Consider the following 26,406-nt stretch of genomic DNA (forward strand, 5'->3'; position numbering starts at 1 on the left):
GGTAAATACTGGCTGCTTTATTTTTACACTGCAGTTTAGATTTCAGTTTGAACACACAGCACCCAAATCTAATCTCTCTGCACATGTTACATCTGCCCCACCTGCAGTGCACATGGTTTTGCCCATTAGAGGAAAATGTTGTTTTGCAATCAACCTTGAATTAGGCTTTTAATTAATTAGACAATGCCACTATAGATCCAGCACATTGCTGCTGTTCTGAATCATTACATTGCCTGCCTGATGTGATGACTTATTTACTTACTTGAGGACAGGAACGAGGGATTTAAATACAGAATTTCAAATGGAAGAAGCAGTGCAGCGCTGAGCATCTGCAGTGACATCTCTGTTTTTAATAAATACCAAAAGCAAATAATAAACTTCATTTTGTGGACTGGCTACTCTCCATCTAGTGGCTGGTTTCTCCTCTCTAGTAGGTTGCAGCAGAGCCGGCCATAGGCATATGCAAACTAGACAATTGCCTAGGGCATTGGATATGCCTAGGGGCATCAGCAGCTTCTGCTGATTAAAATGATATGCGGCATGCCTATATTCTGTATGTAGCATTTCATATGCAGATACAGCTACAGTCTCACACAGTATATAGGCATGCTGCATATCATTTTAATCAGCAGAAGCTGCTTGTGTATCCTAGCTACATAGCAATGCAAATAAGATGCATTTTCATAAAAAAAGGTGCCCGACATTAGCATTGAGGCAAGATTTATGAGGACACATCTGTATCCAAGCAGAGGCAGAGGTCACAGTGTTGTGGCAGTGTGAGTGCTGTGTGCATGTGAGTGGGCTGGTTGTGCAGTTGTGTTCGGAATATGTGTAAGGAGCATTTTGTGTGTCATGTAACAAATGCATTAATAATGTGCAACATATGTGTAAAGGGGCACTATGTGTGTCATGTGTATAAGGGCATTAATAATGTGCAGCATATGTGTAACAGGGTTCTACTGTATGTGTGTCATTATGTGTATGGGGCAGTAATAATGTTCAGCAAATGTGTAGGGGGCACTATGTGTGTCATTATGTGTATAAGGGCATTAATAATGTGCGGCATATGTGTAAGGGACATTATGTGTAAAGGGGCATTAATAAAGGTTGTCATAATGTGTAAAGCACATTATGTTTATAAGGACATTAATAATGTGTCTCATATGTGTAAGGGGCATTGCTGTGTGGAATTAAGTATATAAATGCATTACTAATGTGTGGCATTATGTGTATAAGGTGCTCTACTGCGTGGCGTAACGTACAGAAAGGGCAATACTGTGTGGTCTAATGTGAATAAACAGCAATATGGTGTGGTGTAATTTGAATAAGACGCAAATTCAGTGTGATGTAATGTGAATAAGGGGCTCTACTGTGAGGAGTAACATTTATAAGGTAAAGTGATACTACTGTGGGATGTATTATGAATTATGGACACTATCGCATGATAAAATGTGAATAAAGTTGCAGTACTGTGTGGTGTAATTAGAATTGGGGTTACTATTGTGTGTCCATGACCCTTGCCAGCAAAAACACCCCCCTTTTTGGGCTGTGCGCCATATGTGCGAACTGTTCCTATTTAAAATATAGGGGGTACAAACACCAAAATAAGGACTGCTATGGGTGAGGGGTGATGGTGCTGGGAAAGAGGTGCAAGGTCAGAGGCGGAACCAGCGGTGGTGTTAGGGGGCACCAGCCAAAATCTTGCCTAGGGCATCATATTGGTTAGGGCCGGCTCTGGGTTGCAGTGCTTCTCAAGCGAACTGCAATGGGCCCCTATCACTGCATTCCCCCTGTGGTTCCTTCATGCCCCGTTCCGACACTGTGACATGGTTGGATTTTAGGATGTAAGGTTCATTCGCCTGGATGTTGGATGCTCAGGAAGCCCACCCATCAGTTGTCGCATATTGCTTATATGGATAGAACATAGATTTCCAACTCTTGTGGTTGTGAGACCCTGCCTTCATTGCTTGGGTGATTATGGTACAGATCAGCCACAGCTGCATCACTCTCTGTCTGTACTTGAACTGCTAGGTCCTTGAGGACAGTGCCCATGTGCTCAGGGCCAGGTAGTTGGCTCTGAGTTTGTGAACATTGATTGGGCTCCTGAGAAGACCATGTGACAGGAGAGCTTTCCCTTTCTTATCAGTAAACTTTCTTTGTGAACACTTTATAATGGCCCTTAGCCTTCCTTATGCTGTTCCTGCATAGTGCCAAGGTTTTTTTTTTTTTTTAAATATTACCCTTTATCTTCTGTTTAGAGTGAGTCCATCAAGCCGGAGGAGTTCACCTTTGAAATTTTTGAGCGATTTCTCAATAAGTTATGCCTTCGCCCGGACATCGATAAGATCCTGTTGGAGCTGTGAGTTGTTTACACATACATTCCTTCTATATTTTCTCCATTATAAACATATGGTGTATTACTAATTATGATTGTGAAATGATTAATTTTCTTTATACAGTATATTATTAGCTGCCTTTCCTACATCTTATAATGTTAAATATATATTTTATATTGTTTTATATAGCTTTTACTATTTAAAAGACAACATTTATTCTATTATCAGCCTACCTCCTTATTTTATTATCATGCAACCCTTTTTCTCACTCATATTCCATCTTCCACCTCTCTTCTCTTCTTTTCCTCTCGTGGAGGTTACTAGTTCCATGAATGCTTTGTTGCTTGCCATCATCCTTATGGACATATCTGTAGTGCTGGCATAATGTTCATCTGTACTTTTTTATTACATTTTTACTTCTTTAATGCTCCATTCACTCTGCTTTTTTATTGTTTTTTCCTCTTACTGTATCCCATATTCTACTCATTGTTGCTGTGTATTCTTCCCACTTTTTTTATTTTTCAACAAAGAGAAAATATGCCAAAAGCAAACTTACTGCATGTAAGCCAATGTATGATCCAAATTCCTTTGTACGAAACCAACAAGGTCAAACTATTCATCCTCGCTGCTTTTATTTCCAAAGTCTCTGTGTATTCCACTTTGTCGTTGCTTTCTGCCTATTTTCATTATTCTTATCATAGTGGAGCTAAAGGGAAACCTTACTTAAATCTGGAGCAATTGATGGAATTCCTAAACCAGAAGCAGAGGGATCCACGACTTAATGAGATCCTTTTCCCACCACTAAAGAGGGACCAGGTGCGCCAGCTTATTGAGAAGTACGAGCCCAACAAACAATTTCTGCAGAGGGGTAAGTGCAAAAAGAATGGCTCAAGTGCCATATCATTGTGAGTTTTCGGCCAATATAGGGCATAATAATGTCACAGTTGGGCTGTTCCACACCCTATGGGGTTTCCAAAAAAAAAATAGGCTGATCTCAGTCCCCCTTCCCCCACCTATGTAGAAACCCTGCACTGCAACAGGCACCAGTAGTGTAGATCCCTGCTCATCTCATCTCTGGCAGCAGGGACTGTCCCACCTAAACTGGGACATTTTGGAGGTGGAAGTAAGGTTATATATTTGGATTTTGTCTAAACTTTCCTTTCCTTTCCAGACCAGATGTCCATGGAAGGCTTTAGTCGCTTCTTGGGTGGGGATGAGAACAGCATTGTTCCCCCAGAGGCCCTTGATCTGAGTGATGACATGACACAACCGCTCACCAGTTACTTTATCAATTCCTCCCACAACACTTACCTCACCGGTAAGATGGCCATGGGACACGTACACAGATGTTTGACAGAATACTGCTCCTAGCACTGAGCTGGGCCTCCGATTTTGTATGTACAGTAAATGAATACCTAGTCTGCATGTTGTTCATATTATTCACAGATTATTATATTAAATAGCAGAATAATGAAGTAGATTAATTGAGAGCAGCCATCCACTCTATATGTACTTTTTTCCTTTAACATGTTTAATCCATGTTATAGCTTACGTATAAATAAATCACTCCATTATATGAACTCCATTCTCAAACTGAACAGTTATAGAGGGGTCTATTTACTAAGCCTTGGATGGAGATAAAGTGGGTGGAGATAAAGTACCTTCTGTTTAATAATTGTAGAAGGTCTGTCTCATCTTCTTAGTTCATGTGCAGTGGAAGCCTGTGTCTTCAACAGCTCTCACTACAAGGGAGATGGGACAGACCTATAAGAGGAGGACCGGCCGCCAGGTTAAGTATGGGAGGTGTGGGGCAGTTATGATGGAGGCTGAGTGGTGGTGGTGGTGGGGGTAGGGGTGGGGGTGGGTGGGTAGCAGGGAGGAGGTGGGGCTGCCCAGAGTAGGGGGTTGGGTCGAGCGAATTGGTGTCCTCTATACTGGTGATGAATAAAGAGTGGGTGCGCTATACTAGTGATTAATAAAGAGTGGGTCCGCTATACTAGTGATAAATAAAGAGTTGGACTATTATACTAGTGATTAATAAAGAGTGTGTAACCTTTGTCTTTTTTCTCCCTTGCTCCGCCTACATGCGACCACTCTTCCTTTCTCACACCCTCTCTGTGACTGATGTTGTGTAGCCGGACAGCTGACTGGTAACTCCTCCGTGGAGATGTACAGACAGGTGCTGCTCACAGGTTGCCGCTGTATTGAGTTGGACTGCTGGAAGGGACGTCCCCAAGATGAAGAGCCCTTCATTACCCATGGTTTCACCATGACCACTGAGATACCATTCAAGGTGCTAAACAAGTGACAAAGCGGAGAATGGAATTTATAGTGTGTGATCCTCTATAATTTGTAATTATCTCCTCTGTTGAACAGGAAGTCATTGAAGCAATAGCAGAAAGTGCCTTTAAAACCTCACAGTTTCCAGTCATTTTATCATTTGAAAATCACGTTGACTCGTAAGTACTACACCTATACTTTTCCATTTAATTTGGTACTCCTCATTACTTTTTTGTGCAGTGTTTAAGGTACTCTAAATAATTCCCATGTATTCCCTCTTTTGTGAATTTATTTTTCACTCATTTAATTGTGTTAATTGTTCTCTCTCTCTCTCCTGTTTTCTGCAGCGCAAAGCAACAAGCTAAGATGGCCGAGTATTGTAGGAACATCTTTGGAGATGCGCTCTTAATCGAACCCCTGGAGAAATATCCTGTGAGACTTTATATTGTACATTCAGCTATTCTACTTCTATCTTTTCCATTCATTATCCTGTTATCTTCTCCCTACACCATATTTCCCTCCACACACTCCCTTGTGCTATCAGGTGACACAATTCTCTCTTTGGTGATCTGCTCCATTCCTTGTTTTCCGTTCTCCAACCCCTCAGTCCAATGTTTACCACACTGGTTCACTGTGGTAGGTTATATTGCCTAATTGTCCTGATAGCACAGCGTGTCCCCAAACGGGATCAGTATGATTTACTGACAATCTGGAAGCTAGACTTCAGTATACCGACAACGGCATCCCGATCGTCAATATGCCAGCAGTGGAACAAGCGCAAAGAGTCCCCTTGCAGGCTCGCGCGCCACAGGTTCTCTTTCCACTCTATGGGTGTCGTGGACACCCACGAGTGAGAATAACCCCTGTAAGCCGGGATCGTGACCGCTGGGATCCCAACTGTCGGCTACTTAACTACAAACCCACCAAACAGCATAATGCCCCTTTCTCTATCGTCCTAGTGGATGCTGGGGTTCCTGAAAGGACCATGGGGAATAGCGGCTCCGCAGGAGACAGGGCACAAAAAGTAAAGCTTTAGGATCAGGTGGTGTGCACTGGCTCCTCCCCCTATGACCCTCCTCCAAGCCTCAGTTAGATTTTTGTGCCCGGCCGAGAAGGGTGCAATCTAGGTGGCTCTCCTAAAGAGCTGCTTAGAAAAGTTTAGCTTAGGTTTTTTATTTTACAGTGAGTCCTGCTGGCAACAGGATCACTGCATCGAGGGACTTAGGGGAGAAGAAGTGAACTCACCTGCGTGCAGGATGGATTGGCTTCTTTGGCTACTGGACATTAGCTCCAGAGGGACGATCACAGGTACAGCCTGGATGGTCACCGGAGCCTCGCCGCCGGCCCCCTTGCAGATGCTGAAACAAGAAGAAGGTCCAGAATCGGTGGCATGAAGACTCCTCAGTCTTCTTAAGGTAGCGCACAGCACTGCAGCTGTGCGCCATTTCCTCTCAGCACACTTCACACGGCAGTCACTGAGGGTGCAGGGCGCTGGGAGGGGGGCGCCCTGGGAGGCAATGAAAACCTGATTTTGGCTAAAAATACCTCACATATAGCCTCCGGGGGCTATATGGAGATATTTAACCCCTGCCAGAATCCGTTAAGAGCGGGAGACGAGGCCGCCGAAAAAGGGGCGGGGCCTATCTCCTCAGCACACAGCGCCATTTTCCCTCACAGAAAGGCTGGAGGGAAGGCTCCCAGGCTCTCCCCTGCACTGCACTACAGAAACAGGGTTAAAACAGAGAGGGGGGGCACTAATTTGGCGTTAGAAATATATAAAAAAGATGCTATAAGGGAAAACACTTATATAAGGTTGTCCCTATATAATTATAGCGTTTTTGGTGTGTGCTGGCAAACTCTCCCTCTGTCTCTCCAAAGGGCTAGTAGGTCCTGTCCTCTATCAGAGCATTCCCTGTGTGTGTGCTGTGTGTCGGTACGTGTGTGTCGACATGTATGAGGACGATGTTGGTGAGGAGGCGGAGCAATTGCCTGTAATGGTGATGTCACTCTCTAGGGAGTCGACACCGGAATGGATGGCTTATTTAGGGAATTACGTGATAATGTCAACACGCGGCAAGGTCGGTTGACGACATGAGACGGCCGACAAACAATTAGTACCGGTCCAGACGTCTCAAAAACACCGTCAGGGGTTTTAAAACGCCCGTTTACTTTAGTCGGTCGACACAGACACAGACAGGGACACTGAATCCAGTGTCGACGGTGAATAAACAAACGTATTCCTTATTAGGGCCACACGTTAAGGGCAATGAAGGAGGTGTTACATATTTCTGATACTACAAGTACCACAAAAGAGGGTATTATGTGGGATGTGAAAAAACTACCGTAGTTTTTCCTGAATCAGATAAATTAAATGAAGTGTGTGATGATGCGTGGGTTCCCCCCGATAGAAAATATGGGCGGTATACCCTTTCCCGCCAGAAGTTAGGGCGCGTTGGGAAACACCCCTTAGGGTGGATAAGGCGCGCACACGCTTATCAGAACAAGTGGCGGTACCGTCTATAGATAGGGCCGTCCTCAAGGAGCCAGCTGACGGGAGGCTGGAAAATATCATAAAAAGTATATACACACATACTGGTGTTATACTGCGACCAGCGATCGCCTCAGCCTGGATGTGCAGAGCTGGGGTGGCTTGGTCGGATTCCCTGACTAAAAATATTGATACCCTTGACAGGGACAGTATTTTATTGACTATAGAGCATTTAAAGGATGCATTTCTATATATGCGAGATGCACAGAGGGATATTTGCACTCTGGCATCAAGAGTAAGTGCGATGTCCATATCTGCCAGAAGATGTTTATGGACACGACAGTGGTCAGGTGATGCAGATTCCAAACGGCACAAAGGTGTATTGCCGTATAAAGGAAGAGGAGTTATTTGGGGTCGGTCCATCGGACCTGGTGGCCACGGCAACTGCTGGAAAATCCACCGTTTTTTACCCTAAGTCACATCTCTGCAGAAAAAGACACCGTCTTTTCAGCTTCAGTCCTTTCGTCCCTATAAGAGTCATATCTGCCCAGGGATAGAGGAAAGGGAAGAAGACTGCAGCAGGCAGCCCATTCCCAGGAACAGAAGCGTTCCACCGCTTCTGACAAGCTCTCAGCATGACGCTGAGACCGTACAGGACCCCTGGATCCTACAAGTAGTATCCCAGGGGTACAGATTGGAATGTCGAGACGTTTCCCCTGCGCAGGCTCCTGAAGTCTGCTTTACCAAGGTCTCCCTCCGACAAGGAGGCAGTATGGGAAACAATTCACGAGCTGTATTCCCAGCAGGTGATAATTAAATTACCCCTCCTACAACAAGAAAAGGGGTATTATTCCACACTATATTGTGGTACTGAAGCCAGAAGGCTAGGTGAGACCTATTCTAAATCTAAAAAAATTTGAACACTTACAAAGGTTCAAATCAAGATGGAGTCACTCAGAGCAGTGATAACGAACCGGGAAGAAGGGGACTATATGGTGTCCCGAGACATCAGGGATGCTTACCTCCATGTCCCAAATTTGCCCTTATCACTAAGGGTACCTCAGGTTCGTGGTACAGAACTGTCACTATCAGTTTCAGACGCTGCCGTTTGGATTGTCCACGGCACCCCGGGTCTTTACCAAGGTAATGGCCGAAATGATGGTTCTTCTTCGAAGAAAAGGCGTCTTAATTATCCCTTACTTGGACGATCTCCTGATAAGGGCAAAGTCCAGGGAACAGTTGGAGGTCGGAGTAGCACTATCTCGGATACTGTTACAACAGCAGGGGTGGATTCTAAATATTCCAAAATCGCAGCTGATCCCGACAACAAGTCTCCTGTGCTTAGGGATGATTCTGGACACAGTCCAGAAAAAAGGTGTTTCTCCCGGAAGAGAAAGCCAGGGAGTTATCCGAGCTAGTCAGGAACCTCCTAAAATCAGTGCATCATTGCACAAGGGCCATGGTAAAAAAATGGTGACTTCCTTCGAAGCAATTCCAGTCGGCAGATTTCATGCAAGAACTTTTCAGTGGGATCTGCTGGACAAATGGTCCGGATCGCATCTTCAGATGCATCAGCGGATAACCCTATATCCAAGGACAAGGGTGTCTCTCCTGTGGTGGTTACAGAGTGCTCATCTTCTAGAGGGCCGCAGATTCGGCATTCAGTTTTGGATGTTGGTGACCACGGAGGCCAGCCCGAGAGGCTGGGGAGCAGTCACACAAGGAAAAAATTTCCAGGGAGTGTGATCAAGTCTGGAGACTTTTCTCCACATAAATATAGCTAAGGGTAAATTTATAATGCTCTAAGCTTAGCAAGACCTCTGCTTCAAGGTCAGCCGGTATTGATCCAGTGGGATAAAACATCACGGCAGTCGCCCACGTAAATAGACAGGGCGGCACAAGAAGCAGGAGGGCAGTGGCAAAAACTGCAAGGACTTTTCGCTGGGCGGAAAATCATGTGATAGCACTGTCAGCAGTGTTTCATTCCGGGAATGGAAACTGGGAAGCAGACTTCCTCAGTAGGCACGACCTCCACCCGGCAGAGTGGGAACTTCATGGGGAAGTTTTCCACATGATTGTAAACCGTTGGGAATTACCAAAGGTGGACATGATGGCGTCCCGTCTGAACAAAAAACGGGACAGGTATTGCGCCAGGTTAAGAGACCCTCAGGCAATAGCTGTGGACGTTCTGGTAACACCGTGGGTGTACCAGTCGGTGTATGTGTTCCATCCTCTGCTTTTCATACCTAAGGTACTGAGAATTATAAGACGTAGAGGAGTAAGAACTATACTCATGGCTCCGGATTGGCCAAGAAGGACTTGGTACCCGGAACTTCAAGAGATGCTCACAGAGGACTTATGGCCTCTGCCGCTAAGAAGGGACTTGTTTCAGCAAGTACCATGTCTGTTCCAAGACTTACCGCAGCTGCGTTTGACGGCATGGCGGTGGAACGCCGGATCCTAAGGGAAAAGGCATTCAGGAAGAGGTCATTCCTACCCTGGTCAAAGCCAGAAAGGAGGTGACCGCACAACATTATCACCACATGTGGCGAAAATATGTTGCGTGGTGTGAGGCCAGGAAGGCCCCACGAAGAAATTTCAACTCGGTCGATTCCTGCATTTCCTGCAAACAGGAGTGTCTATGGGCCTCAAATTGGGGTCCATTAAGGTTCAAATTTCGGCCCTGTCGATTTTTCTTCCAGAAAGAATTGGCTTCAGTTCCTGAAGTCCAGAAGTTTGTCAAGGGAGTATTGCATATACAACCCCCTTTTGTGCCTCCAGTGGCACTGTGGGATCTCAACGTAGTTCTGGGATTCCTCAAAACACATTGGTTTAAAACCAGTCAAATCTGTGGATTTGAAGCATCTCACATGAAAAGTGAACATGCTCTTGGACCTGGCCTGGACCAGGCGAGTGTCAAATTGGTGGTTTTTTTCTCAAAAAAGCCCATATCTGTTTGTCCATTCGGACAGGGCAGAGCTGCGGACTCGTCCCCAGTTCTCTCCCTAAGGTGGTGTCAGTGTTTCACCTGAACCAGCTTATTGTGGTGTCTTGCGCCTACTAGGGACTTGGAGGACTCCAAGTTGCTAGATGTGGTCAGGGCCCTGAAAATATAGGTTCCAGGACGGCTGGAGTCAGGAAAACTGACTTGCTGTTATCCTGTATGCACCCAACAAACTGGGTGCTCTTGCTTCTAAGCAGACTTTTGCTAGTTGGATGTGTAATACAATTCAGCTTGCACATTCTGTGGCAGGCCTGCCACAGCCAAAATATGTAAATGCCCATTCCACAAGGAAGGTGGGCTCATCTTGGGCGGCTGCCCGAGGGGTCTCGGCTTTACAACTTTGCCGAGCGGCTATTTAGTCAGGGGCAGACACGTTTGTAAAATCCTACAAATTTGATAACCTGGCTAAGGAGGACCTGGAGTTCTCTCATTCAGTGCTGCAGAGTCATCCGCACTCTCCCGCCCGTTTGGGAGCTTTGGTATAATCCCCATGGTCCTTTCAGGAACCCCAGCATCCACTAGGACGATAGAGAAAATAAGAATTTACTTACCGATAATTCTATTTCTCGGAGTCCGTAGTGGATGCTGGGCGCCCATCCCAAGTGCGGATTATCTGCAATACTTGTACATAGTTACAAAAATCGGGTTATTATTGTTGTGAGCCATCTTTCAGAGGCTCCGCTGTTATCATACTGTTAACTGGGTTCAGATCACAGGTTGTACAGTGTGATTGGTGTGGCTGGTATGAGTCTTACCCGGGATTCATAAATCCTTCCTTATTGTGTACGCTCGTCCGGGCACAGTATCCTAACTGAGGCTTGGAGGAGGGTCATAGGGGGAGGAGCCAGTGCACACCACCTGATCCTAAAGCTTTACTTTTTGTGCCCTGTCTCCTGCGGAGCCGCTATTCCCCATGGTCCTTTCAGGAACCCCAGCATCCACTACGGACTCCGAGAAATAGAATTATCGGTAAGTAAATTCTTATTTTAATGTTCCTATCAGAATCCATAGTATCCATATAGTAGTGTTCACTCTATCATACTGCACTTAATCAGTGAAGAGGCCATATTTTAAGGGCAAAATGTTAGACATGATGTATTGCTACAGGTACAGTAGCTGTAGCGATATAGCGCGTATAAAATGTTGCCCTTACAAATTAAAATATGCCCTCATCACTGATTACATGCAGAACACCCATATAGGGCTTCTTGGTAAATGATCCTTTACAATGCATAAAAGATCTTCCCTGCATATATCAAGATACATACGTTTTCTTTCCGCCTTTGGGAGATGATTCTACAAAATAGAATGGTGCGAAGGGTGTGCAGTGAGGTGAACAATCTGAAGAGCTGCACTGTGCAAAAGTATATATTTACAGCCTATCACTCTATAACCACTGATCAGTTAGCCTCATTTGTAGTTTTATATGAATCATTATTATGTGGCATTTTTTGATTAAATTAGACAATGTGCACTGAAAAACATGCATTTCTATACAGTTGAAGCTGTCGACTGCATCATACGTCCCCTGAAAGTATGAAAGGCTTTACTTTAGCCTTAATAGGCTCTCACCACTACAATCCGTTTTGAATATAAAACATCTGGTGCCCAAAATGGCTGCCTCACCTTCTGCATGCTCCTGTATCCTCCTGATCATCTCCATAAAACAGCTTAAATTCAACACAGCTGACCTATGAACCATCATAAATATCTAAGGACTTACCTTTAACTTGTACTACTCTACGCGGACATCTTATCAAAACCAATGGATTGCATTCCTGCGCTGAGATACATACTGGATTGAAACCTCTGCATCTCTCCACCTTCAGTTTGGCATCTACTGTACTCTGCACTGGACATTCCAGACAAGGTACTGTGGACTACAACCTATCTTTGGCTCCATCCAGCCCCTATTTAGACATCATTCACCTCTGTTCTCTGAGCAACACTGACATAACTCTGACTTCTTGCATTAATCAACTAATATACAGTATATTCAGGCTCTGAATTGCTGAGGGTCACTGTTCATTTCAAATCGCAGGACCCCAGCCATTTCCCAGGACACATGTTATCACTACCCCCACAAGAAATCTACTTCAAAGGCCTCTCACACTGAGATTTTTCACACCTATACAATAGGAATTGGATTCTAACACCTCTCTACAAGCCTGCTTTGTCCTGGAATAATTGACTAAATCAGCAACAGAAAAAGCAAAGCTATTTTATTTATCACTTGTCTCAAATATAAAGAGCAACAATAGGTTATAGCAATAACTCTGTTCATGAACCCATTATAATTTTTGGATCACATAACATTATAAACGAGTTCAAGATGGCACCGCGGATGGCTGCCTCGGTGCTGCTCTGCCAAGCAGCCTTCGGTTTTTTCATTTTTTTATATTATTATATTCCCCCCTCCCCGTGAGCACCACTGCCAGAACAGCAGAGAGGAAATCTGGGGTTCTCAGGACTTGCCCCCCGGCCAAACTCACTGGAGCTGGTGGCCGGATTGGCGGTTCTTGCTGCTCTCGCTGTCCTGTGTGTGAGCAGATAAGCCGGAGCGGCCGGAAGTATGGCGACGGCTTCGCAGCAGCCCAAGGAGAAGAGGCGCCCCGTCGGGAAACGTGCGGCTGGCTCCCCGGTACCCCCGCGGTGGCCCTTTGTGGCCGCCCATGAGAGAGTCGCCGGCGATGCCCTCAAGCCTGGAGGCCCGGCGAGCACCTCAGGAAGCGGTACGTACACCGGGCGCAGAGGAGGAAGAGTGCCCCTCAGCCCGCGACCTGGAGACCCGGCTCCTGGAAAGGCCAGCGGCGGCTCCCATGGGACAGCCAACGGAGAAGACAGTGTGGAAGTCCCTGTCTCGGTGAGTACTAGCGGCGGCCCCCAGCCCAGTGATGGCCTAGCCGCGGCCTCACTGGCTCACCCCCTACACTGACTCTCCCCCCTGCTGCTGCCCTCAGTACACCCATCTCCCAGTCCATTAATTTAATGAACGGCATAGCCACGGCACACGCCCTCGCTGGCTCACCCCCTTCACTGGCCCGCAGCCCCATGGCTCACCCCCCTCACTGGCACTCCCCCTGCTGCTTCTCCATCCATGACCCTCGACCAGGATGGCCCATCGCACAACTCCAGCTCCTGTAGTTGGGGTGCAGCAGTGGCCCCTGGGAGCTGTGGTGTGAAGCTGGCCTCCCGTGGCACCACCAGGAGGCATAACGGAGCAGAAAAGTCCCCCGTGGCATGGGACAATGACCGGCGGGTGCCCCACAACCAAACTCCCAGCAGTGGAGCAGCGACAGCCCAGGCTTGCATGCTGTCCCACCCAGGATGGACTGGGCATGCCCCCTCAGCTGCAGTCAAAACAGCGGACAGGGTGCCCGAGTGGGATCCCCAGCGGACCTAAGGGCAGAATGGAGCACACAAGAGGTGTGGGACCCGCAAGAGGGGCTGCTGTGCTGGGGCCCTAGTCAAGTGGAGACACAGAGGCCATGGATCTGCTCTTCCAGCAATCCTACTCTCAAACACTTGATCCCTCGTCAACAAGAAGGATGAGCTATCCCTGTTCATGAGCAACGCAAGGTCAGGCACTGCTGGGTTATCCATCCTATGCTTCACTGAGACGTGGCTGGACGACCTAATTACCGACTCCACACTGTCACTGCCGTGCTACAGCCTCTTCAGGGCTGACCGCGATAAGGACCTCAGCGGAAAACCAGAGGCTTCTACATAAACGAAGGGTGGTGCTCCAACTTTACGATCCTAAGTAAATTAAGCAGCCCGCAATTGGAGACGCTCATCATTAACTGCAACCCGTTCTACTCCCTCCGAGAATTTGCCTCAACACTACTGTATATCCCCACCCTAAGCAAGCGCAAACGATGCCCTGCAACAGCTGGCCACCAGGATAACAGATACAGAACTCAAATATCCGGACTCACTGCTTATAGTACTGGGAGACTTCAACAACGCCAACCTGAGCCAGGAGCTGCCTAAGTACAAGCAGCAAGTCAAGTGCCATACCAGGGAGGGGCGAACCCTAGACCACTGCTATACCTCCATCAAGACAGCTTACCGGTCCATCCCCCACGCAACACTAGGCCTCTCCGACAATTGCATAGTCCACCTGCTCCCTACATGCATCCAGAAGTTGAGGACGGAAAAGCCCATGGTCAGGTCCGTCAAATGCTGGACAAGCGAAGCAAAGCTGAAGCGTCAGGCCTTTTTGACTGCACAGATTGGAGGGTTTTTCAAACTTCTGCTACTGACCTGGACGATCTGGCAGATGTAGTGACATCCTACATCAGTTTCTGCGAGGACACGTGTGTGCCAACAAAAACAGTCCACACCTTCAATGACAACAAGTCTTGGTTCAACTCCCAACTCAGGAAGCTTCGTCGGGCCAAGGAGGAGGCTTACACAGCGGGGACTGGGCCCTGTACAGACAGGCCAGGAGCTCCCTGACACGCGAAATCAGGCTGGCTAAACACCGATTCTCCAACAAGCAGACTAACAACCTTTTGGCCAACGACCCCGCATCAGTTTGGAGAGATATGCAAGCCATAACCAGCTACAAGAAAACCTGAAAACCCACTGTCATGCACCATAAACTGGCGGGCGAGCTGAACAACTTTTACTGCAGATTTGAGAAGGAGGCACCCTGTCCCAGTCCTGCCCCTGACCCGGGCGAAGCTGACCACCCACTCCCCTATCCTGGTCCCCACTCCCAGGCACTGCGGGCGGATCAGAAAGAGGTAGAAGGAATGTTCAGAAGGGTCAAACCTAGGAAAGCCACAGACCTGGACGGAGTATCGCCATCTGCCCTAAAGAACTGTGCTGTTCAGCTTGCCCCCATCTTCTCCAGGATCTTCAACACCTCACTGGAGACGTTCCCTCCTGCTTTAAATGTTCAACAATCGTCCTGGTTTCAAAGAGCGCAACTGGAAAAGACCTAAACGACTACAGGCCGATCGCACTAACATCTGTGGCAATCAAAGTCTTTGAACGGCCGGTGCTGAACCACCTGAGAGAAGCAACTAACACCAACCTAGACTACTTGCAGTTCGCATACCGAGCGAACAGGAGTGTCGAGGACGCAGTTAACTTGGGGCTGCACTACATCCTACAGCACCTAGACCGACCGGGCTCTTATGCGAGGGTCCTATTTGTCGACTTCAGTTCGGCATTCAACACAATCGTCCCCAGTATCCTGCAAGCCAAACTCCTCTCCTTAGGGGTCCCAGAATCAACATGCTTCTGGATCATCGACTTCCTGACAACAAGGATACGGGTGTTGAAAGACGGGTCATTCACATGTAGTGGGCGCACGATCAGCACGGGGGCCCATCAATGATGTGTCCTCTCCCCCCTGCGCTTCTCTCTATATACCAACGACTGCACCTCGGCCGAGCAATCAGTAAAAATTATAACATTTGCAGACGACACCACCGTCATCGGCTTAATCTAGGACGAAGATGAATACGCATACAGATGCGAAATGGAACGGCTAATGCAGTGGTGCGGCAGGAAGAACCTTGAACTAACTCCCCTCAAAACAGTTGAGATGGTGGTGGACTTCGGAAGGAAACCCAATGCCATGCAACAACTCGTAATAGCCAACAGCGTGGTTTCGTGGGTCAGCTCCTTCATGTTCCTAGGGTCAAAAATTTCCAGAGACCTCAAATGGGGACCCAACATAAGCACTGTCATACAGATGGCCCAGCAACAGATGTTTTTTTCTGAGGCAACTCAGGAAATTCAACATCCCGCAGAAGCTGCTGCTCATCTTCTACACAGCGATCGTAGAATCGGTCCTATGTTCCTCGATCAGTCTGTTATGGAGCTGCAAATGAGAGGGACAGACAGAGGCTGCAAAGGGTGGTGAGGACAGCTGAAAAGATCGTTGAGGCTGACATCCCTCCCGTCCAGGAATTATGCCAGTCAAGGGTCAGGAAGCAAGCAGAGAAAATCGTGGCAGATATGCAGCACCCAGGTCACAAACTGTTTGAACCGCTTCCATCAGGCAGACGCTACAGGTCCATTCCCGCGAAGTCGACCAGATCCATTAAAAGCTTCTTCCCACTAGCTGTCCACCAGCTGAACAATATATAAAAAGTCTAACATGTATATGTCTAATGTGTCGAGTCTATCGTACAGTTGCAATGTGCAGTATGAACTCATATGTGTAATGTATGCTACGTTTTTTCCCCCTTCTTATGCTATGTATTCCTCCTTCATGTTCCTGCTTGGTGATGCATTGTACCGCAAAAAAATTCTAGTGTACATGAGTACACCTGGCCAATAAAGCTGATTCTGATTCTGACTGCAGTTGGTCTTCCTTGCTAGACGTTCATAGTCTGCGGGTCCACTCTGTCAGTCCCTCCATTGATTACTGGTATTCTACTGTATTCAGTATAAAATACTTTTACTTACATACAAGGCTATTAACCAAACTGCACCAACGTATATCTCCCTACCCAACCTCTCCGCTCTGCACAAGATCTGTGTCTCTCATCCACACGCATTACTTGCTCCCACTCAAAATTACAGGACTTTTCACGGACTGCACCCACTCTGTAGAATTCCCTCCCATGCAATAAGACTCGCCTCTAGTCTCCAAACGTTCAAGAGTTCCCTTAAACTCACCTCTTCAGATAAGCTTGTAAAATTTTGGACCCACACACATAATCTTCAATGCCTCCCTATCTAATTACATCCTCCTTGTACAGTCCACACATAACTTCACATATTTTGTCTTTCTTCACAATCACATCCTTCTGACCCTTGGCCAACCTTGCTGGGTGACCATATCATACAGCCCATTTAAAACCTTTGCAATCTGGCCGGACCATTATGAAATATGTAGCACCTATCATTGTGAATCAATGCCTAATTCCATATAGATTGTAAGCTAGCGAGCAGGGCCTTCCTACCTCTCTCTGTCTGTTATTACCTAGTTTTGTTCTATTACTGTTGTTCCAATTGTAAAGCGCAACAGAATATGCTGTGCTATATAAGAAACTGTAAATAAATAATAATAAATCTCTGCAGCTCATTCCTCCACCCCAGTCCTTTTTAACCCTTGCATAGCAATAACCTTTCATACCTGTTAATTATAATGTCAATGTTTTGGTCCTCAGCTTCAACCAGGTGTGGCTCTCCCAAGCCCCCAGGAACTCATGGGGAGGATTCTAGTGAAGAACAAGAAGAGGCACAGGGGAGGGGGGAAGGGCAGTGTCAAGAGAAGAGTGAGTGAGCAGCCTTCCAACACTTACAGTGACTCTTCAAGTGTGTGCGAGTCTCCTGCAGTGGGTATGTGACAGGGATTACATGTCGGGAGTATACTGTATGCAGCTTTCAGCATTTCTTTTTTGGACCAGACATAAGAAACTAAGGGGTCTATTTACTAAGCCTTAGATGGAGATAAAGTACCAGCCAATCCGCTCCTAACTGACATGTCACAGACTGGGTTTGAAAAATGACAGGAGCGGATTGACTGATACTTTATCTCCGTTGACTTTATCTCCATCCAAGGCTTTGTAAATAGACCCCATATGCGCAAATGTATTGAAGCCTTAAAAAGTGATAGAGTGGAGATGGATAAAGAGTGATAAAGTACCAGCCAACCAGCTCCTGTCATCACATCCTGTAACATGGCAGTTAGGAAGCTGATTGGCTGGTATTTTATCACTCTTTATCCGTCTCTTGATGATTGGGCCATAATCATCAAAATGTTATAACATACAGATGTAGCCATCTAACATGCTTGCTGCATAGCTTGCCGATGATCGCCGGCTGCAAATAGTCGTAATAGTTACAGCCTGTCCACTGTACTGGTAGTGACCACAGTGGCAGTGCCCCTTATATAGACCCCATAGTAGTGGCGCCCCTTATGCAATGCCCCAGTAGTAGTGCCCCTTATGTCCCAAGGAGTGGTGCCCCTTATGAAGTTCCCCCTTTACGGTGCCCTCATTAGTACTACCCCCAGTAGTAATGCCCTTAGTGATAATGCCCCCAGTTGTTTAGCCTCCTCTAGTTATGCCCCTGTAGTTATGCCCCCAGTGGTAATGCCCCTGTGGTTATAACTCCAGTAGTTTGCCCCCCTTTAGTTTAGCCCCCCCCCCCTCCCCCCCCAGTGGTAATGCTCCTGCGGTTATGACCCCAGTAGTTTACGCCCCCTTTCTATTACGTCCTTGAGGATGTTGGGGACACCAAAAGAACCATGGGATATAGACGGATCCGCAGGAGACATGGGCACTTTAAGACTTTCAAAGGGGGCGTAACCTGGCTCCTCCCTCTATATCCCTCCCCAGACTCAGTTTAGAAAATGTGCCCTGCGAGATGGAGGCACTTGGGGGAGCTCTTAGAGTTTCTCTGAAAAGACTTAATGTTAGGTTTTTTATTTTGGGGAGATCTACTGGCTACAGACTCCCTGCTTCGTGGGAAGGAGGGGAGAGCAGTCTAGACCCACTTCTAATGAGTTTCAAGGCTCTGCTGCTGCTGACAGGATGCCTTCAGCTCCTGAGGGGAGATGAACGCTGGGTTCTCCTGGATGCTCGCTCCCACAGCTTGCCGTGCCCCCTCTTCAAGCCAGAAGTCAGAAGACAGGCGAGTATGTGAGGAAAAGACATCTTCTCTTCAACAAAGACGGCATGTAGAGGTACCGCGCAGCATGATTTGCTCAGTGCGCGCCAGGCTCCCGGACTGTACACACCGCTGGGTGCAGGGTACTGAAGGGGGGGGCGCCTTGGGGAGCTAAAAATAGGCTGGCATATCTGTACAGTGCCCTGGCACTGCCCGCAAACCCCCGCCAGGATAAACATGTAAAAATAAGCGGGAAGAAGCGTGCCATGTTGGGGGCGGGGCTTCTTCCTCCAGGCTCACTCGACACCATTTCCTCCTCCAAGCAGCAGCGCTGGTCCTTCCTCACAGCAGACAAGTACCAGGGGCTATAAAAACGAGGGGGGGCAGATTATTTCTATACAGATATATAGCGCTGCAGCTCTGTGACACTTGAGGGTGTTTTCGGACCTGCACTTTGGCACTGGGGTGTGAGCTGGCTCCCTTCCTTTTGTTCCCTCACAGGCTTTTCTTTGGGTGCTGTCAGGGAGACAACATGCCTGAGGCAGTATTTTCCTCTCAAGGGGATAATTTATTGGGGACACCAAATGTTTTGGGGGTCCTGTCGGCACCGCCGACGGCTGATTGGTTAACTGCTTTAAATGCTAATGTTACACTGTTAAATCAAAAGTTTACTGAATCTGACTCTCAACTGCAGATTTGGAAGAAATCAGTAGATGACGCTTTATTTCAAGGGTCACTGAAACGTAGTGTTGACCAATTAGATGACACCGATACCGACACGGACTCTGATACTGGTGCCGATTATGCTGATTCTAGGTTATATACTAAATTGGCTAAGAGTATTCAATATATGATTGTGGCTGTCAAAGACATATTACGTATTGACGAGGACCCCTTTACACCAGAAACGAGGGTCCTTATTTACAAAGAAAAGAGACGCTCGGTTTCTTTTCCTCTTTGTTTTGAACTAAATGACCTTTTTGATGGCATTTGGAATACACCTGATAAGAAATTTCTCATTCCTAATAGGATCAAGGTGGCATACCCCTTTCCCGCAGCGGATAGGGATAAGTGGGAAATACCACCAACAGTAGACAACTGAGGCTACTTTAAAAGCTATTTCTCTGACGTCCTAGTGGATGCTGGGAACTCCGTAAGGACCATGGGGAATAGACGGGCTCCGCAGGAGACTGGGCACTCTAAAAGAAAGATTAGGTACTATCTGGTGTGCACTGGCTCCTCCCTCTATGCCCCTCCTCCAGACATCAGTTAGAATCTGTGCCCGGCCAGAGCTGGATGCTCCTAGTGGGCTCTCCTGAGCTTGCTAGAAAGAAAGTATTTGTTAGGTTTTTTATTTTCAGTGAGATCTGCTGGCAACAGACTCACTGCTTCGTGGGACTGAGGGGAGAGAAGCAAACCTACCTGCTTGCAGCTAGCTTGTGCTTCTTAGGCTACTGGACACCATTAGCTCCAGAGGGTTCGAACACAGGGCCTGACCTCGATCGTCCGTTCCCGGAGCCGCGCCGCCGTCCCCCTTGCAGAGACAGAAGAAGGAGATAAAATCGGCGGCAGAAGACTCCGGTCTTCATTAAGGTAGCGCACAGCACTGCAGCTGTGCGCCATTGCTCCCACTGCACACCACACACTCCGGTCACTGTAGGGTGCAGGGCGCTGGGGGGGGAAGCAGGGGGGCGCCCTGGGCAGCAATAAGAATACCTTTTGGCACATTATGCACATAATACAGTCTGGAAAACTGTATATGTGCAAAAAACCCCGCCATTAAGATGTACAAAACGCGGGAGAAGCCCGCCGCTGAGGGGGCGGGGCCTTCTTCCTCAGCACACCAGCGCCATTTTTTCTTCACAGCTCCGCTGGAAGGACGCTCCCCAGGCTCTCCCCTGCAGTATCCTGTACAAGTAGGGTAAAAAAGAGAGGGGGGGCACATAAATTTAGGTGCAAATAAGATATAAGCAGCTATTGGGAAAAATCACTCAGTATAGTGTAAATCCCTGTGTTATATAGCGCTGTGGTGTGTGCTGGCATACTCTCTCTTTGTCTCCCCAAAGGACTTTGTGGGGTCCTGTCCTCAGTCAGAGCATTCCCTGTGTGTGTGCGGTGTGTCGGTACGGCTGTGTCGACATGTTTGATGAGGAGGGTTACGTGGAGGCAGAGCAAGGGCAGATAAGTGTGGTGTCGCCCCCGACGGGGCCGAGACCGGATTGGATGGATATGTGGAAGGTCTTAACAGACAGTGTTAACTCCTTACATAAAAGGTTCGATGACGCAGCAGCCTTGGGACAGCCGGGATCTCAGCCCGCACCTGCCCAGGCGTCTCAGAGGCCATCAGGGGCTCATAAACGCCCGCTAGCTCAGATGGTAGACACAGATGTCGACACGGAGTCTGACTCCAGTGTAGATGAGGATGAGACAAATGCACAGTCTACAAAAGCCATCCGATGCATGATTACGGCAATGAAAAATGTATTGCACATTTCTGATATTAACCCGGTTACTACCAAAAAGGGTATTATGTTTGGGGAGAAAAAGCAGCCAGTGACTTTTCCCCCATCTGATGAATTAAATGAATTGTGTGAGGAAGCGTGGAGTTCCCCTGATAAGAAACTAGTGATTTCTAAGAGGTTACTGATGGCGTACCCTTTCCCGCCAACGGACAGGTTACGTTGGGAAACATCCCCTAGGGTGGACAAGGCGCTCACACGCTTATCAAAAAAGATGGCACTGCCGTCTCAGGATACGGCCGCCTTAAAGGAGCCTGCGGATAGAAAGCAGGAAGCTATCCTGAAGTCTGTGTATACACACTCAGGTACTATACTGAGACCTGCTATTGCTTCAGCATGGATGTGTAGTGCTGCAGCCGCATGGTCTGATTCCCTGTCAGACAACATTGATTCCCTCGACAGGGATACTATTTTGCTAACCATAGAACATATAAAAGACGTCGTCTTATATATGCGGGATGCACAGAGGGACATTTGCCTGCTGGCATCTAGAATTAATGCAATGTCCATTTCTGCCAGGAGAGTATTATGGACTCGGCAGTGGACAGGTGATGCTGATTCTAAAAGACACATGGAGGTTTTGCCTTATAAGGGTGAGGAATTGTTTGGGGACGGTCTCTCGGACCTCGTATCCACGGCAACAGCCGGGAAGTCAACTTTTTTACCTCAGGTTCCCTCACAGCCTAAGAAAGCACTGTATTATCATGTACAGTCCTTTCGGCCTCAGAAAGGCAAGCGGATCAGAGGCGCATCCTTTCTGCCCAGAGGCAGGGGTAGAGGAAAGAAGCTGCACCAGGCAGCCAGTTCCCAGGAACAAAAATCCTCCCCCGCTTCCTCTAAGTCCACCGCATGACGCTGGGGCTCCACAGGCGGAGCCGGGTGCGGTGGGGGCGCGTCTCCGAAACTTCAGCAACCAGTGGGTTCGCTCACAAGTGGATCTCTGGGCTGTACAAATTGTATCTCAGGGATACATGCTGGAGTTCGAGGCGACTCCCCCTCGCCGTTACCTCAAATCAGCCTTGCCAGCTGCTCCCAGGGAAAGGGAGGTAGTACTGGCGGCGATTCACAAGCTGTACCTCCAGCAGGTGATAATCAAGGTTCCCCTCCTTCAACAGGGACGGGGTTACTATTCCACAATGTTTGTGGTACCGAAACCAGACGGTTCGGTGAGACCCATTCTGAATTTAAAATCCTTGAACACTTATATAAGGAAGTTCAAGTTCAAAATGGAATCGCTCAGGGCGGTTATTGCAAGCCTGGAAGAGGGGGATTTTATGGTGTCGCTGGACACCAAGGATGCTTACTTGCATGTCCCCGTTTACCCACCTCACCAGGAGTACCTCAGGTTTGTGGTACAGGATTGTCATTACCAATTCCAGACGTTGCCGTTTGGTCTGTCCACGGCACCGAGGGTATTTACCAAGGTAATGGCCGAAATGATGATACTCCTTCGGAATAAGGGAGTTATAATTATCCCGTACTTGGACGATCTCCTTATAAAGGCGAGGTCCAGAGAGCAGTTGTTAGTCAGCGTAGCACTCTCTCAGGAAGTGTTGCAACAGCATGGCTGGATTCTGAATATCCCAAAGTCGCAGCTGATTCCTGCGACGCGTCTGCTCTTCCTGGGCATGATTCTGGACACAGAACAGAAGAAGGTGTTTCTCCCGGTGGAGAAGGCCCAGGAATTGTCATCTCTGGTCAGGGGCCTCCTGAAACCAAAACAGGTGTCGGTGCATCACTGCACGCGAGTCCTGGGAAAGATGGTGGCTTCTTACGAAGCAATTCCCTTCGGCAGGTTCCATGCAAGGATCTTTCAGTGGGATTTGTTAGACAAATGGTCCGGATCGGATCTTCAGATGCATCGGTTGATCTCCCTGTCCCCAAGGGCCAGGGTGTCTCTGCTGTGGTGGCTGCAGAGTGCTCATCTTCTCGAGGGCCGCAGATTCGGCATACAGTACTGGGTCCTGGTGACCACGGACGCAAGCCTCCGAGGATGGGGGGCAGTCACTCAGGGAAGGAACTTCCAAGGACTGTGGTCAAGTCAGGTGACTTCACTACACATAAATATACTGGAACTAAGGGCCATTTACAACGCCCTGAGTCAAGCAGAGCCCCTGCTTCAAAACCAACCAGTGCTGATTCAATCAGACAACATCACGGCGGTCGCCCATGTAAACCGCCAGGGCGGCACAAGAAGCAGGATGGCTATGGCAGAAGCCACAAGGATTCTCCGATGGGCGGAAAATCACGTGCTAGCACTGTCAGCAGTGTTCATTCCGGGAGTGGACAACTGGGAAGCAGACTTCCTCAGCAGGCACGACCTCCACCCGGGAGAGTGGGGACTTCATCCAGAAGTCTTCACGCAGATTGTAAACCGTTGGGAACGGCCACAGGTGGACATGATGACGTCCCGCCTCAACAAAAAGCTAAAAAAATATTGCGCCAGGTCAAGGGACCCTCAGGCGATAGCTGTGGACGCACTAGTGACACCGTGGGTGTACCAGTCGGTTTATGTGTTCCCTCCTCTTCCTCTCATACCCAAGGTACTGAGGATAGTAAGAAAGAGAGGAGTAAGAACTATACTCATCGTTCCGGATTGGCCAAGAAGAACTTGGTACCCAGAACTACAAGAAATGATCTCAGAGGACCCATGGCCTCTGCCTCTCAGACAGGACCTGTTACAGCAGGGGCCCTGTCTGTTCCAAGACTTACCGCGGCTGCGTTTGACGGCATGGCGGTTGAACGCCGGATCCTAACGGAAAAGGGCATTCCAGATGAAGTGATTCCTACGCTGATAAAGGCTAGGAAAGACGTGACAGCACAACATTATCACCGTATATGGCGAAAATATGTTGCTTGGTGTGAGGCCAGGAAGGCCCCTACAGAGGAATTCCAGCTGGGTCGATTCCTGCACTTCCTACAGTCAGGATTGACTATGGGCCTAAAATTAGGATCCATAAAGGTCCAGATTTCGGCCCTATCTATTTTCTTTCATAAAGAACTGGCTTCACTGCCTGAAGTTCAGACGTTTGTTAAGGGAGTGCTGCATATTCAGCCCCCTTTTGTGCCTCCAGTGGCACCTTGGGATCTTAACGTTGTGTTGGATTTCCTGAAATCCCACTGGTTTGAGCCACTTAAGACCGTGGAGCTAAAATATCTCACGTGGAAAGTGGTCATGCTATTGGCCTTAGCTTCGGCTAGGCGTGTGTCAGAATTGGCGGCTTTGTCATGTAAAAGCCCTTATCTGATTTTCCATATGGACAGGGCAGAATTGAGGACTCGTCCCCAATTTCTCCATAAGGTGGTATCAGCGTATCATTTGAACCAACCTATTGTGGTGCCTGCGGCTACATGGGACTTGGAAGACTCCAAGTTACTAGATGTAGTCAGGGCTTTGAAAATATATGTAGCCAGGACGGCTGGAGTCAGGAAAACTGACTCGCTGTTTATCCTGCTTGCACCCAACAAGCTGGGTGCTCCTGCTTCAAAGCAAACTATTGCGCGCTGGATCTGTAACACGATTCAGCAAGCTCATTCTGCGGCAGGATTGCCGCATCCTAAATCAGTAAAAGCCCATTCCACAAGGAAGGTGGGCTCTTCTTGGGCGGCTGCCCGAGGGGTCTCGGCTTTACAGCTTTGCTGAGCTGCTACTTGGTCGGGTTCAAACACAATTGCTAAGTTCTACAAGTTTGATACCCTGGCTGAGGAGGACCTTGCCTTTGCTCATTCGGTGCTGCAGAGTCATCCGCACTCTCCCGCCCGTTTGGGAGCTTTGGTATAATCCCCATGGTCCTTACGGAGTTCCCAGCATCCTTTAGGACGTCAGAGAAAATAAGAATTTACTCACCGGTAATTCTATTTCTCGTAGTCCGTAGTGGATGCTGGGCGCCCGTCCCAAGTGCGGACTCTCTGCAATACATGTATATAGTTATTGCTTAACTAAAGGGTTATTGTTATGAGCCATCTGTTACTGAGGCTCAGTTGTTGTTCATACTGTTAACTGGGTATGGTTATCACGAGTTGTACGGTGTGATTGGTGTGGCTGGTATGAGTCTTACCCTGGATTCCAAATCCTTTCCTTGTTGTGTCAGCTCTTCCGGGCACAGTTTCCTTAACTGAGGTCTGGAGGAGGGGCATAGAGGGAGGAGCCAGTGCACACCAGATAGTACCTAATCTTGCTTTTAGAGTGCCCAGTCTCCTGCGGAGCCCGTCTATTCCCCATGGTCCTTATGGAGTTCCCAGCATCCACTACGGACTACGAGAAATAGAATTACCGGTGAGTAAATTCTTATTTCTCTGACGTCCTAGTGGATGCTGGGACTCCGTAAGGACCATGGGGAATAGCGGCTCCGCAGGAGACAGGGCACAAAATAAAAGCTTAAGGATCAGGTGGTGTGCACTGGCTCCTCCCCCTATGACCCTCCTCCAAGCCTCAGTTAGATTTTTGTGCCCGGCCGAGAAGGGTGCAATCTAGGTGGCTCTCCTGAGCTGCTTAGAATAAAAGTTTAGTTTAGGTTTTTTTATTTTCAGTGAGTCCTGCTGGCAACAGGCTCACTGCATCGTGGGACTAAGGGGAGAAGAAACGGACTCACCTGAGTGCAGAGTGGATCGGGTTTCTTAGGCTACTGGACATTAGCTCCAGAGGGACGATCACAGGTTCAGCCTGGATGGGTCACCGGAGCCGCACCGCCGTCCCCCTTACAGAGCCAGAAGAGACGAAGAGGTCCGGTGAAATCGGCGGCAGAAGACATCCTGTCTTCAGACTAAGGTAGCGCACAGCACCGCAGCTGTGCGCCATTGCTCTCAGCACACTTCACACTCCGGTCACTGAGGGTGCAGGGCGCTGGGGGGGAGCGCCCTGAGACGCAATATAACAGTATATACCTTAGGTGGCAAAAAGAATACATCACATATAGCTCCTGGGCTATATGGATGTATTTTAACCCCTGCCATTTTTACACAAAAAAGCGGGAGATAAGGACGTCGTGAAGGGGCGGAGCCTATCTCCTCAGCACACAAGCGCCATTTTCCCTCACAGCTCCGCTGGAAGGACGGCTCCCTGACTCTCCCCTGCAGTCCTGCTTCAGAATCAGGGTAAAAAAGAGAAGGGGGGGCATTTTTGGCAGCAAATAACGATAATAACAGCAGCTATAAGGGAATAACACTTATATAAGGTTATCCCTGTATATATATATAGCG

The 26,406-nt window shown here is 48.0% G+C and overlaps 1 protein-coding gene across 3 annotated transcripts in view; it reads left to right on the forward strand.

Annotated features, from left to right (window-relative positions):
- The window catches only part of PLCB3 (phospholipase C beta 3), a 403,369-nt gene that overhangs the window by 308,750 nt on the left and 68,213 nt on the right, over positions 1–26,406 (forward strand). For all 3 annotated transcript variants that reach the window (XM_063944960.1, XM_063944959.1, XM_063944961.1), the window contains exons 8-14: positions 2,259–2,359; positions 3,038–3,204; positions 3,508–3,654; positions 4,472–4,629; positions 4,713–4,795; positions 4,964–5,048; positions 17,245–17,416. In XM_063944960.1, coding sequence (XP_063801030.1) covers positions 2,259–2,359; positions 3,038–3,204; positions 3,508–3,654; positions 4,472–4,629; positions 4,713–4,795; positions 4,964–5,048; positions 17,245–17,416 — 913 coding nt within the window. The remainder of the gene's footprint in view (positions 1–2,258; positions 2,360–3,037; positions 3,205–3,507; positions 3,655–4,471; positions 4,630–4,712; positions 4,796–4,963; positions 5,049–17,244; positions 17,417–26,406) is intronic.

Source organism: Pseudophryne corroboree, chromosome 11, assembly GCF_028390025.1.
Source record: "Pseudophryne corroboree isolate aPseCor3 chromosome 11, aPseCor3.hap2, whole genome shotgun sequence".
In the NCBI taxonomy this organism is placed as follows: Eukaryota; Metazoa; Chordata; class Amphibia; order Anura; family Myobatrachidae; genus Pseudophryne; species Pseudophryne corroboree.